This window comes from Parasteatoda tepidariorum, chromosome 7, assembly GCF_043381705.1.
Source record: "Parasteatoda tepidariorum isolate YZ-2023 chromosome 7, CAS_Ptep_4.0, whole genome shotgun sequence".
NCBI classification, from domain to species: Eukaryota; Metazoa; Arthropoda; class Arachnida; order Araneae; family Theridiidae; genus Parasteatoda; species Parasteatoda tepidariorum.
Genome location: NC_092210.1, coordinates 78,445,971 through 78,461,540, shown reverse-complemented (window position 1 = coordinate 78,461,540; position 15,570 = coordinate 78,445,971). Strand labels below are relative to the sequence as shown.

General features: G+C 27.6%; 1 protein-coding gene across 1 annotated transcript; it reads right to left on the bottom strand.

The window, feature by feature from the left end:
* LOC107455403 (V-type proton ATPase 16 kDa proteolipid subunit c) lies at positions 1–14,704 on the bottom strand (the record flags this gene model as incomplete). Its single annotated transcript, XM_016072958.4, is given in 3 exon segments — positions 1–332; positions 5,755–5,947; positions 14,081–14,704. Coding segments are annotated over 3 exon segments (474 nt in total). The 5' UTR covers positions 14,154–14,704.
* Positions 14,705–15,570: the final 866 nt, after the last annotated feature.

The window sequence follows — 15,570 nt, the reverse complement described above, 5'->3', positions numbered from 1 at the left end:
AAAAAAAAATTAATTAAAATGGCAGGGAATCAACAAATATAAATTATTCAGTCAAAACTCATGTGCAGTCAATATAAATAACCATTGTTTTGGCTAAGACTCTGCCCATGCATACATTCCCAGATTACAGCTTAGTCGTAAGTATAAGAGCTACAATGAGCCCATACAACCCAAGTACTTCAGCAAAAATAAGGATAAGGATCATTCCAACAAACAGCCTTGGCTGTTGTGCAGTTCCTCGCACACCAGCATCCCCAACGATTCCAATGGCGAAACCTGCAGCCAAACCACTGAGGCCTACAGAGAGCCCAGCTCCAAAATGAAGAAATCCACTGCAAGAAAAAACATTGTTAGATAGCATGTCTTATAAGAAGAAAATAGACTAGTAGATTTTTTTTTAAAGAACACTTTGAAGAGGGAAAAAAATTTCTTAATTATACTAAAAAGTTACATTAAATTACATTCATATTACAATATTCTAAAATTGCCAGATACTCTTATTTTTAATAAAAAGAGGACAAGCTAACTTACATATAAATAAATTACAAACTTTTTTCTTAATTGTGCTAAAAGTCTAAACAAAGCTACAAAGATTCTGGATTTGACCTTAAATCTCTGTTAAGAAGTATCATCCAAAAGTTAGAAGGGAAAAAAAGTTTTTTTTTTTTGATAAAATATTCTTTTACATATATACCAATTTGTAGACTGGAACTAAAGAGGAAGGCTGTACAAAATAAAAAGTGCCATACAACTATATACTTTGATAACTATGACATTACACATAATACATATGGAGCAGTAAATTGAACCTAAAAACCTTAAACTAATAATTTCAGAACTTTGGTAAGATATTACTAGATAAAAAAACTTTATTCCCTTCAAAAATATGCAAATTTGAAATAACAGTCAACAAGTCTCAAACACTCAAAAATTTAGGCTTAAAGTACACTATAAATATGTCCATTATCAACAATACAAGAAATCATCAATTGTAGCACATAGTTGAAGTCTTTGGCATAAACTTAATTTCAACAATAAAAAAAATCAATTTTCAACTCTGTCACATCAATTCATTTTGATGCCCTGGAATCTTGTTTATTCATATAAATGCTGATTCCTTTGTTGGCAACATCAGTTTCTCACCACCTTCTTCATAGCATATGGAAATAGCTTTTACTTTGATTCGCTCCTCTCGACATACAGGTTTTTTTTTTATTATTTTTTCATCTTTTTCTCTTGAAGCCACTGCGGTTTTTGTAACCGTGTCTCTCCCCATTATTTTTCAATTTTTTATAGCAATTTAACGTCTTACATTTAAAATTACATTTGTTTCTTCGCATTCAAGCCTTGAAAATGGAAATCTATTCATTTACGCTGTAAACACATCTGTTATTTCCAATTTGTATATTTTTGAAGCAAATGAGGTTTTTAATCCAGTAATTTCAAAACTTATTTAATAATGATAAAGATCAGCTGGGAAAAAAATTATTACAAATTTTTGCACCTAAGAACAAGACAGTTTGTTGGTCTGGGGACTAGACCTGAAAATAACCACTCGCCGTATATAGAGTCAAAAAAAAAAAAAAAAAAANAAAAAAAAAAAAAAAAGTGAATTAAATAAGCAACCAGCCACTTTTTCCTATCTCTCCCTCTCTTTTCAGAATTTTCATTAAAATGTTCAATGTTTCCATTCAAAATTTTTATCCTACAGGATCCATCAATTTGCTATGGAAAGATTTATGTGGAGGAGAGTTCTTTAACAATTAACATATTTCAAAGTTGTAATGTATACATTAAATGCATTTCACCTCCCCAAAAATTTTTAATTAAGTTCTTTAAAATGTTAAACTAAAATTTCTCACATATTTGCATTTTGTAAATTTTTATATAACTTTTTATAACCGTAGATTACTTTAAATATGAATTTTTTTAAATATAATTTTACCGAGCTAAACAATTTCTAAAAGTGAATATGAAATAAAAATTTGTGATGGAAAGGTTCATGCAGAAGTAGATTTCTTTAACAATTTACATTCTAAAATTGTGATGTATGTATTAAATATATTTTGCCACCCCAAATATTTTGAAATAAACCTCTTTGAAGTCAGCATGTTTAGCTAAATATTGTCATATATTTATATTATTTTATTTTTGAATTAGCATTTTAAAACCAAAGGTTATTTCTATTATGAAATTTTCTTTAAGTATATTTCATCCTAATTTTGAACATGTTATTGTGAATTGTTTTGTAATGTAACTTTACATTTAAATTCACTTTAAAATCTATTAGATAAGTAAACAACCAAAGAAAATGTGTAGACCTAGGAGAGCTCCCAACAAGTTTCAATCAAAGGATAGGAGAAAAGAGAAGCATTTGTAGATAAAAAGAGGACTTCGGAAGACCACTTTAAATTTTAACAATTTATATTTAGGTACAATAATTTAGTGTTAAAAACACTAAATATAAAAATCAGTTAAACTTCATTAGGATCCTTCTAACAAAATAGAAATTTAATAATAAGCTTCCTAACTTAGTAACAGCTCTCTTGGGTGGCATCTGAAATTTTATAAAAATTAAAAGATTTATTGAATGATGATTAAATGAATTTAATATCTGTGCAAGTTCTAAAAACTTGTTTAATACTACACAGATTTAAGATTTGCTAGAGATATGTAACAATTATTTTAAAAAATTTTATTCAAGTAGTATCCACAATTATATGTTTACAATTCCTATCTGTTATTGATGTCATCACATCTTTAAAATATTTGCCTCTACAAAGTACCCACTATAAAGAGCTTACTTCACACTCATTTTCGTGAAATCAATATTATTGATTAAACCAAACTGATGAAGATGTTAATTAAGCAGATAGTAAACACCCAAATAAAATAATTAGTTGAGTAAATTAACATATTGTCTTAAATTCTTTCTAATAATTGAATTGCTAATCGGATAAAATAACAATCATAAAGAATAAAAAATGTAAAAAATACAATGCAGGAAGAAAAAAAAAATCCAAATTATTAGAAAATGTCCCTTTAATTTGAAGATATCATTCAACATTAGTAATATCAATATCTCTTTAACCAAATGAAAAAAAAAGATTTTAAAAAATTAAAATATATCGACAAAATAACTGTCAAAAGTAAATTAACGTGGCCTCCCAATTCACCACTTAGAATACTTAAAGTAGTTGAATTGTGACTTTCAATTGTTTTTGTAAAATTAGTAGACAATCTAAGGAGGCAAGCTTTGTGATTTTAAAACTACAAATAAATCTTAGAAACATGCAACATAAAAAAAGAAGAAAGAAAAAAGCTACATTTTGTGTGATAACATAAAACTTTAAAATATATATTATAAATTACAAATTTAAAAGGTAAAAAAATATATAAATTAAATTATAAATATTTTTCAGGCATGAAATTAGCTCTTAATCTTATTAAAGAGTATTTTTAATTTCAAATGAAGTGATAACATGATTAAAGAAATAATTTTAACTTAACAGTAAGAAGAAATTAATTTAAATTTTTGGAACAACTAATTTTAATACATGACATTTTTTTCACCTGTATAAAATTTCATAGTAAAAAAATTTTATTTATTAGATTTTATTACATGTCTAATTCAAGAGTCCTCAAAATATAAAAACAACAAATAGGATGAAATTTATTTCTTAAGGATGACTTCCCTCCCCCTCCCAAGTTCAACCTAGAAAATATTTAAAATTTTAGAATTGTTGATTAAATCAAGATTGAAATCAGGCATAAAATTTAAAACCATGAAGAATGATTCGAATACCCAGAATCAGGCCCGTAGCCAGGGGGGGACCGTCGGGACAAATCCCCCCCCCCCGAAATTCTGGGATTCAAACTTTTTAGTCTTTCTTTGAGCCTCTCAGTAAAAAGAAAAACAAAAACTGTCGAATCAAACCTTTTATTTAACTAACTTTATTAAGCATATTTCAAAATATTCCGGTTTGTCCTAAAAAAGTAATCGAAAATTTTCTTCAAATCCCTGTCGCACGTCCTTGTAAACTTTGTTTATTAATTGATTATAATTATTATGTAATATTAATTGAAAAATAATTATGTAATATTTTTTAATTACTAGTTTAACTTTTGCNGACTTCCCTCCCCCTCCCAAGTTCAACCTAGAAAATATTTAAAATTTTAGAATTGTTGATTAAATCAAGATTGAAATCAGGCATAAAAAAAGGCAGAACTATGTGGATTTGTAGAAAGCAACAAGTTAGGCCATAACTCCATTAAATCAAATGAATAAAATGGACATAAAAATTTTATAGTGATGAAGCTCTGCTGTTGAGTTTTCTAAACTCAGATGGAAAATCTTAAATCAGTAAATGATAATCAGGTACAAGGATTAGCTAGAAAATTCACGCACCCCCTTGATTTAAAACCATGAAGGATGATTCGAATACCCAGAATACGATCGCCCTCGAAGAGTATTTTAATTATTTTCTGTTCAGGCATGGGAGATATAATTTTTATATTTATTTTTGAATAAGTTTGTAGGGTCAGATGGGATAAATTTTATAAATAGGGTAAAGTGGGTATACGTTAAAAAAACATCTATTTTCTCTTTTTAAATTGAGATAACTTGTATTGAGATAATTTGAATTTTTAAAAACATTTACTGGGATTGCCGCAAGTATTTTTTTTTATCTCAGTTATAAAAACTGATAAAAATTTTAACGCTAACTGTTTACGATCCATTTTTAATATTTATGATCAATGGTTTAAATTGAGAACTTTAATATAATTAAAAACTGGCAAAAACTTAATTTTAGTTAAGCCTGTTAGAGGGACGCCTTAAGATCCTGTCTCAATTTTTATGCATAGAATATTTAAAATTTAGTTCATGTAAGCAAAAAAATTTGCTTAAAGAAAAAAAAATCTTAGTTTAAATATTGTAAAATTTAAATTATATTAATGGCAAAGTACATTTTAGTAAGTGTATGATATTCTCATTTGAAAGAAAAATTTGTTTTAACAAAACAACTGCTCAACATTTACTAAAATTATTATCAACTTGTCCCTTTATAGAACAATATAGGAAAGAAAAAAAAAAAATTAACACTCTGAGCTACTTCAATGCCACAGGAAATTATTTCAGTACAATATCAGGGGTGATTGTGAGCCAACTCGAAAATCCTGAAAATTTCTTGAATTAAATCATTAATATCAGGTAATGAAACATTTCAAAAAATTAATATCTTCATAAATTAAGTCATTGATATTTTAAAAACATGGAATTCTACAAAAATTACATGTAGCATAATTTAAATGAATAATTATGTATAAGTTTACTTTTACCTCTAATCACATTTATTATTCTAACAGAAAAAATATTTTCAAATGAAAAATATGGCAAGCATAAATTCTAGTTTTCAAAAAATCGGGAACTCCGGACTTTTTCTGGAGCACAATCATCTCTGCAACATGTAATTTGAGTAAATAATAACATTTGTAAAAAGGTTATTACTTAGTCAAAGTTCCACTACCAAAGCTTTACTAAATTTTTATATAAAAGCATTGGTTCATTAGCAATTTAATTTTTTGCAATAGTTTTACCTAACATGCACTCTTATTTACTGACTGCGAGAAAAATGGTTCTTCTGGCAGATTAAGATTCCATAAGTAATAAGAGCTAATATTTAATATAAGATAACACAGATAAGATTCATGAAGAAAAAAAATCACTTTCAAAATTAAAATATTCCAACATACTTATATAACTTGTATCCTTCTTTAGGAGACTTTATATTATTCGCAATAAGTACAGCAACTACCAAACCATAAATGGCAATGATACCCGCCATTACTACAGGAATTATAGATTTCATGATCAACTCTGGCCTCATGATAGACATGGCTGCAATACCTGTTCCTGACTTTGCAGTTCCATATGCAGCTCCTAGGGCTAATAGAAAAGAATACAATATTATTTTCAATATTAAATTTTAATTTAACAAAATACTCATGTTTTTTTTTTTTTTAATTTTATTTATAAAGTAATGCAACATTTTCAAAAACTATTTCACTTAATATGCATACATACTAAAAATTTTGATCAAGCTAAAGTGTCTTACAATAGAAATGAAATTCACAACATGTGAAGGCAAAAAAAGAAAGAAAAAATCACAATGTTTTTTTTTTCCTCTTCCATTTAATAGTTATAAATTTCAAGTAATGCTAGAATCCATATTTTATAATAAGACATTAGATACCTCTTCATATTAGCTGTATCTTTTTAAACAAATATTCTTGAAGAATTTTAAAATCATAGCATAGGTATATTTCAAGAGTAACTTAGAACTATTACTTTCTTTAATATAAAAAAAAAGAATTAGAAATCTAAATAGCAACTAAAAATAAATTTGAATTTCTTCTAAAAAGAACAAATAGTAACTATAATTAGTTTTTGACTAAATATTCATAACATTCATACATCTATAATTAATGTCTGAATAATCTAATCGAAACAGATTTTTATAATTTAGATTTTTAGTAAAATAATTATCTATTCAGTTTAATATTGATTAAATTGCAAGCAAATTGTATAACTCTTCCATCTTCCCTAATTTTCTCACCCTTGTATTTCACAATTGAAATCGATGCATTTCTTATCAAAAACCAACTTAGAGCCAACCCTGATTCAAATGATTCTCCCTCTTTTTTTAAAAAAAAAAAACAATGAACAAATAATTTAAAAATAGTTACTTTCTTAAATTTTAAACTTGATGAGATTAAAAATATAGCACTCAGAAAAACATTAAGCATCTTTTTTTATAAAAAATTAAGAACCTTAAAAGATTATAATAATTGTTTATAATATATACATATACCCCAGTGACAGTTTCAATTATTTATCTTTCTTAAAAAAAATAAAAACCCAGAATGGGCTTTCTGGGTTTGGCCCACTTGAAGAAACTCACTGCTTTCAATGGTGGACTTTTTTCAAAATTTATTGAACTAGATTAATAGGTTTCGCTTCAAAAGCAAAATTATTGTCCTTAGAACAAGACTTTCAAATAATGTATTCAACATGTTAAGGGTATACTAAAATGTTTTTAATTATAATAGAAACATGAAGTATCAGTTCCTTAAAAAACATTGGGGCTCCTAAAACCTTACAAATATTTTTAAATTTATATGAAATTATAATTATTGTTCTTATTAATAAAATTTTCATTACAAGTACTGAACTTTTAGTATTATACAGATTTTGCATTTTTTAAATATCTAGACTGATTATAGTGATTTAAATCAACCTACTTCATTATGAAAAAGTATCAGTTTTTATGAAATGAAATTACAGTTATGTAGCTTGAAAATGTTCATGAACTCTAAGATATAATTAATAAATTTAGTTCATACATTGTTATAGAACATAAAAAAGTTGATTTTATATAATTTAACTCTTAACGGAACCAATGCCACACAAATGACTGCAAAAATTAAGTTTATTTTTGTCATATTTACCCTTAACTTAATTATAGAAATAAATTAAGATTAAATTTAATTATAATTTTTTTTAAAAAAATAATCATAATGGTGGGCAGTAACCTTGAAATATTTTCAGATTGTTACGGGTTAATGACATGTCATTGACATCTATAAAACTAATTCATATTCCACTTTTAATAATTTTATTGAAATTGAATTAGGAATTAGAATTTTTTCCCCAGTTTGTAAAATTAAGTACACAATTTAAAATTCACAATTTTTTCCATACACTTAAAAATAAAAAGACTAATAAAAAAAAATTGGGAGAATTATAAATTTGGCTGCTAGAAATCCATCACATATTCAGTTGTGGGCCAATCTTGCTAAATGCCAACATATTCCTTCTTCTATTAATAAAATGCTTCATTTATAAGGTTATATATTAAAAATATTAATACTATAAAGTTGAATTAGAGTTATGCTTGAGTTTTCTTAACTGTATCATGTGAAATTAAGTCCTATTCCATATAAATACAGGTTCCTACTAACATCGAAGCATCTTAAATCATTCCATTTTTATTTTATTAGGTTTAGTTTAATATTTTTTAAATTCATTGCAATAAAAATCTTGATGAGATAAAAATACAATTATGCTTGAGAAGAGAAGATTCATAATTTTTTAGAATCAAGATGTTTCATAGATTAGTTCTCAGTATAACATAAATAAAATGGTCTAAAACAATTTTTCAAAGTTGTCAGCACATTCTTATGGTCAAAAAATTGGTAAGGTTTCTTAATTAACATATATTTATTTTTTCATTATTTAATGCAGGTTGGCAAGGTTTAGGACAGCATGGATTAATCCATGGTTTAAACCACCCTGGCCAAAACCCTTAAACACAAATTATGTCACAATTTTATCCGAACAATATTTAAAAGGTAAAAAAAAAAAGTCAAACATTGAAACTAATAATTTATTGATAATTAAATCTACTAGAGAATATTTAATTTCTTATTGATATTGTAATCAAGTAGTTGCAATATTGCAATCACTAATTAAGTTCAATTGGTTCTCTTAAGATTCGATATCACCGAAAAAAATTAGCTGCTGAATTCACACCTAAGCAGGGTTGGGTTTTTGACGTCAAAAAGTGGTTTTTGTCATGACAAGGGCATAATACTGGTTTAAACCGTCAAAAACCTGTCAAAAATGTCAAAAACTGAAGTTTGCCAAGAAAATATATAAACTTCAAAACTACCAACAGTTGCCATGCATTATATTGAAATTTAATTATACTATAGGTAATCAGCAGGTTTTAAAATATTTTTTAATTAAAATTAAGGTAAAATAACAGATTTAAAATCTAAGAAATTTATATTCAAATGCATGTGCAGAAAAATCTTGCAAAAAAATTTTCTAAATATTTATATTTTGAAAAAAAAAATTTTTTTTTTGATACTTAAGAAAACTAAAAGCTTACTACTATGCATTTTTGACATATAAGGAACATATAACTAATATTTATAAGGAACTTACAAGTTATGTTGTATAAATACAAACTTGATACAAGTGTATAAAAAAAATTTAATGTTATACCGAATATCTTTATTATCCAGTATGTTAGTTTGAATTTAAAAGTAGTTATATTTGTGAATAATGATAAATATAATTCATATTGTTTATTATATTTATTTATAATTATTACACTTATCATTTTAAAACAATTTTTATCTCTTAATTTTTTTTTCTCCACTTGTATTAAGAATACAAATAATGCATATCTTGAAAGCAAGAAGTAATTATTCAACAGCTGAATATTTAGATATTCAACAAAACTATATAGTATTCAGCAAAATGAAATTCACAAGTATTTGGATAAACTAAATTTTCAGCATAGTAAATGAATAGGCTGAATATACTGTAAATCGACACTAACTACTCTGTGTATTTAACAGAAAGCACTTAAATTTGTATTGTCTTATGTTAAAAAGATTATTAAGAAGATTTAAAAGAATATTAAAAAGATTTTTCTTTAAAAGATGTCTAATGTACAAAACTGCTAATGTTTATCTTTAAAAATGTCTAATTTTTAGTATAATCTATACTATACACTAAATTTGGTTATAAATAAATTTCTTAATAATATCACTGCAGATTTTCAATAACACATGAAAATGAATACATAATATTACAAAAGATGTGAGCTTTCAAAAGTACAAGATTTTGGTTACTATTCAAAATATAAGTGTTTCTTCAAAATTTTAAATTTATTTTTTCTAGAACATATTTAGAAACACTATCCTTTATAAAAAATATATAAATTTTATGTATTAATTAAATTTCACATATGAATATAGGTTTTTGACATTTTCGACAGTGAGGTTTTTGACGTGACGGTTTAAACCATGGTTTAAACCGTCAAAAACTGTCACATGTCAAAAACCTGCCAACCCTGCACCTAAGGTTATAAGTTTTGAGTGAATTACTTCAAAATTTGAAAACATAATTGATGCTGCGCCTGCTGGGCATGAGAGTAGAATTTAAAAATGTTTTTAGAATATTCCTCTAATGACATTGATTTCTCAATAGCCGTTCAACATGGTACTGGTTTAATGGTTTTCCCAGCTTCTGTGAATTAAGTTTGCAGAAATTGTGTTGCTTCAGCTTAACAGGCAATCAAAAGAGAAATGCACTTAGGAATTTTGTCGTTAAATACGGCCGAGCACTTTCTTTTTGCATAATAGAAAAACCTTTATATTTAGAGTTTAAAGACTAAGTAATGAAATGCTTGCCTTGTTTAGGTTTATTTATCTATAGTACTATTCAAGAATACTTTTATTCTTACATGTTCAATTCTTTTGGCATAGTGGTGATACATCACCAGTGCCAGTAACTGAAAATGACATAATCCTTATGCCCGCCATTCAAAACTGTTCAAGAAATTTTTTAGTTACATTGTATTTCCAGTTTAAACTAATATATTTATATTCAAAAAGTAATAGTTTTGTTTTTTCTTAAACAGACGTATTTTTTATTATCCTGTGATGCAGAAATTATAAGATTTTTTTTTTAAATATTGCGAAAAATAAAAGGCTTATTTTTAGACAGGAAGCAAAATGAAGACATGTTTGTTTTATAAAAAAAAATTATTTTAATTTAATTTATTATTTTTTTTATAAAAGAGTTCATTATTTTTAATATTGCATTATTTATCCTTATGCAAAAACATAATTTATTGGTATTAAAAGCATATTTATTGATATTTAAAGGACAAGGTATTCACCTTTAATGTTCAATGAATTGTGGAGCTTTAAAAGTTATAAATCTCTTTTTCCTATATCATATTTTTTTCATTTTTTCTTCTTCTTATAAACGTCGTTAAACAGCCCACCCAATCTTTTGGGTTTACAACTACTAGTGCTCAACTCCGTAGCCTTACAATTTTGAGCCCAATTCAGAAGACAAGGGGAACTCCTGGTTCAAATATTGGGAGAAATTTGCCCTCGTGAAGGACTTTTTGATGGAACTAACCCGCATTTGCGTTACATGCAGAGAAAATCTCAAGGTTAGCCTGACGGCAAGGGGACTCTAACCCCTGAAGATTTTTAACCTCAGCACTGTGAGCCAGGTGCGGAATCCGTATCGTCCAGCCATCGCTGCGATTTGAGCCCGGTTCACCTCATTGAAAGGCGAGCACTCTATCCCAGAGACATCACGGCTTATTATTTACCATTAATAAGTTAAAGCAAACAAATTGTATAAAAAGTATGAAATATTTATTCATCATCATAGTAGGCCAGACAATCAATGCCTTCTCTGAAGATTTCTCCATAACAACTTCAGATTTATCTTTGATCTCCAAATATTTTCATTAATTGCAAAAAATCAGTCGAAGCAGCCCATCTCAACTACTGCCTACCCCGCTTTCTTGTTCCAGTAGATCTAAGAGAAGTAATATCTTTTTTATTGCACTGTCATCACTCATTCGAATCACGTGGGCCATCCAATTCATTAGATTTATTTTTATGTATTTAACAATATCGGGTCCTTTATAAATCTTGAACAGTTGAAAGTTAAATCTTTTTCTCCAGTTATTGTAATCTTAGTAAAGCTTTCACTCAAATATTGCAATACAACTTTCCTCTAGTTTAGCTATTTTCCAAGCTTCAGAAGCATATGTCAAGACCGGCCTGTCACGAGTTTTGTAAATTAAGAACTTTCTTTTTTATAGAAAAAAAACATGGATTTAATAAATCTTCTCAGCCATCAAATATTTATTAATATATGTAATTATGTGTACAATGGTTACTCATAAACTTTTTTTATCTTTTATAAAGGTTTTGGACACTTTAAGATTGTTTTAGTCAGTTTAGGACAGTAAAACCAAAGTGTCCTTTCCAAAACCAGTTTAGGACTTCCAAAACCCCAACCTTGAACATTTGCTTGTAGCATTTCTTTACCTTTCTTTCTTAATATTATTCACTACTATTAACCATTTTGAAATTATTACTAAAAGGCAAATGAGTTATATTTGCTTTTATGATGAGCTTTATATAAAATTATTTTCTACCAAAACTGTTATTAGGAATTAACTTTACATAATATTACTAAACAATTTGGCAAAAAAACAATAACTAACTTCAAATTAACCAAAAGTTGAATAGAAATTTTAAGATTTAAGAAGGAAAAAAAAAACAGTACGTTACGTTGCAATGTCAATCAAACAAATAAATTAATAAAATCTAAGTTTGAATTGTATTCTAATGAACTATAATGTAAAAATTTGGGGATCTTTTAATTGAGCAGTTTTTATTTTATATATAACAATCTGCCCTAAAGAAATGAAAATAATAGCATAAAAATCCTCCAAAAAATGGTTACATTATAACAAAACAATAATTTCAACATTACAAAAATCAATGTAAAAAGATAATATAGGTACTGTTCAGGAGTTTTGATTTATGGTTTCATCCTTTAGTCAGCATTTTGGGGATATTTCCGTATCATGATCTGTCGCGCTAAGTACCAAGGTGCCAAATAAATTTCAAACTTGCAATTTTTTTTTTTACAAAATACATGTAGATGTTTGGCCAGGGTTAGTTGTGAGTTAAACTTTTCCAGTTGGTCCCTTTCTGTGATGCTTTTTAAGTTTCTCGCGGACCGCTGCCCGGAAATTGCCAAGACTTGACAATTATTCGACCACATATACGGAAATCTCCAAATTATTGAGATATACTTATACTATGAAGTGAAAAATAATAAATTTAAGAACTGTTAAATTTCTGACATTAAAAAGATTAACTAGTACCAATCTTACTATATATTCAAATTATTAATTGCAACAGTTTTTAGAAGTGAACTCATCGGTATTGATAATGCCCTGGATTCTCTTCTAACACTACAGGATCACAATATCTGGATACTCTCTGACAGTCTCAGTTCCATACAGTACTTATCGCATTGGAGGAAGGTGAGAGACAAAACAGGAACTTCAATCCTGCAAAAACTTAAAATCTTCTCACGATTGCACGAAGTCCACCTCCAGTGGATCCCTTCTCACGTTGAGGTTTCGGGCAATGATATCGTCATATATGACATTTGATGAGTCCAAATTCACTCACCTTCATGGAACTTGGCATAGAAAAAGAAAAAAGAAGACCATGTTTCCTGGCTCATACCCCCAAAAATCACTGGTACCCGAGCACCCGTCCAGGAGGTTCACTCAACATTTAGTGCAACCGCAAGGATCAGACGGCGCTTACCAGCGGCCACCTTAAGTCTCTTTCTTTCGAGGGTAGTGTTAAAATCTTCTCAAACTGCCCCGGGACATGCAGGCTTCTTCCCAACATATCCTGGACTGGACAATAGGGACATTCTAGAACACCCACTTTCGGTGGCAGACTTCCTCCGGGTCATGAATTTCATGGACATTGTTTAGCCCTGCTAATTTTGGGGATTAGGAAGAAGAAATTAATTGCAAAAATGGAAATTAACACCTTTAACTTTTTGAATATAAGTAAATGTGATAATAATGAATACTTTTAACAATTTAGTATTCTTTTAAAATGTAATTCCCTTAGTTAAACAAAAAAAAGAAAGGAAAAAAAACACAAAAACAGATTTAACAAAATTACATTTTCTCTATTGGTAGACTGGCATGAAACTAAAAAGGGATAGGGGAGGTGCAAATTTCTCTGGACACGTATAAAAAAGCCAAAATAATCGAAAGTAGTAGACAAAATGCAGTTTAAATGCAATGCAATATTGGCAAAAATGCAACTTATTATTTCTACATTCATTTAACACTGGTTAAAATTATAGCTATAATTTTTTGTTAAAAAATTTATATCTATCTTAACTTAAAATCCAAAAGTTTAGTTATTTTATTTTAGCATCGAAATCATTATTTAAGTAGATATTTCAACCTCGATTCGATTAGTATTTTTAAGAACTAAGTATAAATTAGCTCTACATATGTACATCTTTTCAAGCATGATAAAATGTCAATAACAACAAATAATTGAAACATTTCTTAAAAACTACTGTAAAATCTTAATAATTACAGCTTGGAAATCAAAATAGATCATTAATAATGTAAAAACATACCACTAAATATCATAGCTGCTGCACTGCCCATAACTCCAAAGAAAGGTCCGTAAATTGGTGCGTCGTCTGCCATTTTTAATTTTAATTAGATTAATGAATTAATTTAAATATAATATATAATACGATGAGCGAAATGAATTAACTAGATTGCAAATGAAACGCTGTTCAAGAAAGCACTAAAGTCATATGATGGTTATATCAGATGGGGGCGTAGGCCAATCTAATGATTTTCACGAGAACTAATTATCTTGAGATATTTAATAAATAGTAAAAGAGAATCCTAGAGTACGCAAATAAATTTTTAAATTGAATTAATAATGAAATTTTAAATGATATTGATGAGAATAGTTCGACGAAATTCACAATTTCATCTGACTAGTGAGTTCACAGAATGAATGATTCAGATAGAAAGGAACGATTCGCAAAACCCAATGATTAACTCTTGCAGATTAGGATGAGGCTAGAAAACAGATCTCTAATAATTATAATTAATAAGCCTTAATAAATAAGGCATGCTCTTAAATAATAAAATCTGATGGATAAATTAGTACGCATTATTATATAAAATTTATTTATTCATTATTATCGTTTTCTCCGAAACGAGCAACAGGGGGTCACATGACTTCTTCGAGGTAGAATGGGTCACTTTTCCATACTTCGATAATGGGTTGGGAGAGTTCATTTCAGAACTTTTAGTAATGGGATTAGAATTCAATATAGTTCAAATAAAAAATTTTAAACTTCAGATAAAGAGAAAGAAGAATACTAAATTTAATAGTTGTGTAGAATTATTATAAATGCTGCATGCTAAAGATCTAGTAGTTTCAAATTTCAGTTCCTAATAAGAAAATTACTTTTACTCTGTGGTTGGAGGTAAGTAGCGAAACTAAAGTAGTAGTTACTTTCTTTCGTAGGTTGTAGTGTAGAGTGCAACATTTAAAAAAAAAAAAGAAAGAAAGAATTAGTGTAGTGGGAAGTGCAATAAAAAAACAGCAGTTTTTAGCTACTTCTGGAAGCTACTTTTAACCTTTAATCAAAGAAACAAGGTTCAAACGCAATTAATTTTTTGAATTTGTTTGGCCTAAATCATCGCGGCACAGTCAATGGACTAGATGACAATATTCAGTAATGGTGCTGCTATTCGTAATGGCCGAACGTTAAAAAGAATAATGTATTAGTACTGACATTTAAACTAGTCTTTACGAATAGTTGCTAATTTATCCCTTTAGCTATACCTTTATATGCGAATGTATACTAATTAAACATTGTTATTTCAATGGAAGAGAACATATTTTCTCTGTAATTTTCGATGCACATTATTTCGTACCGAAAATTAGAAAAAGCATTAGAAAGTAATTTGCAAATATTGATAATTTTCCAGCATTTTTAAAATTAATTGGTTGATTGAAAATGAAAGATTAATAATTGAGAATGGCACAAAAAGTCGAAGGTTAATTGAACAAAATTGTAAATAATGCTTTAAACTAACA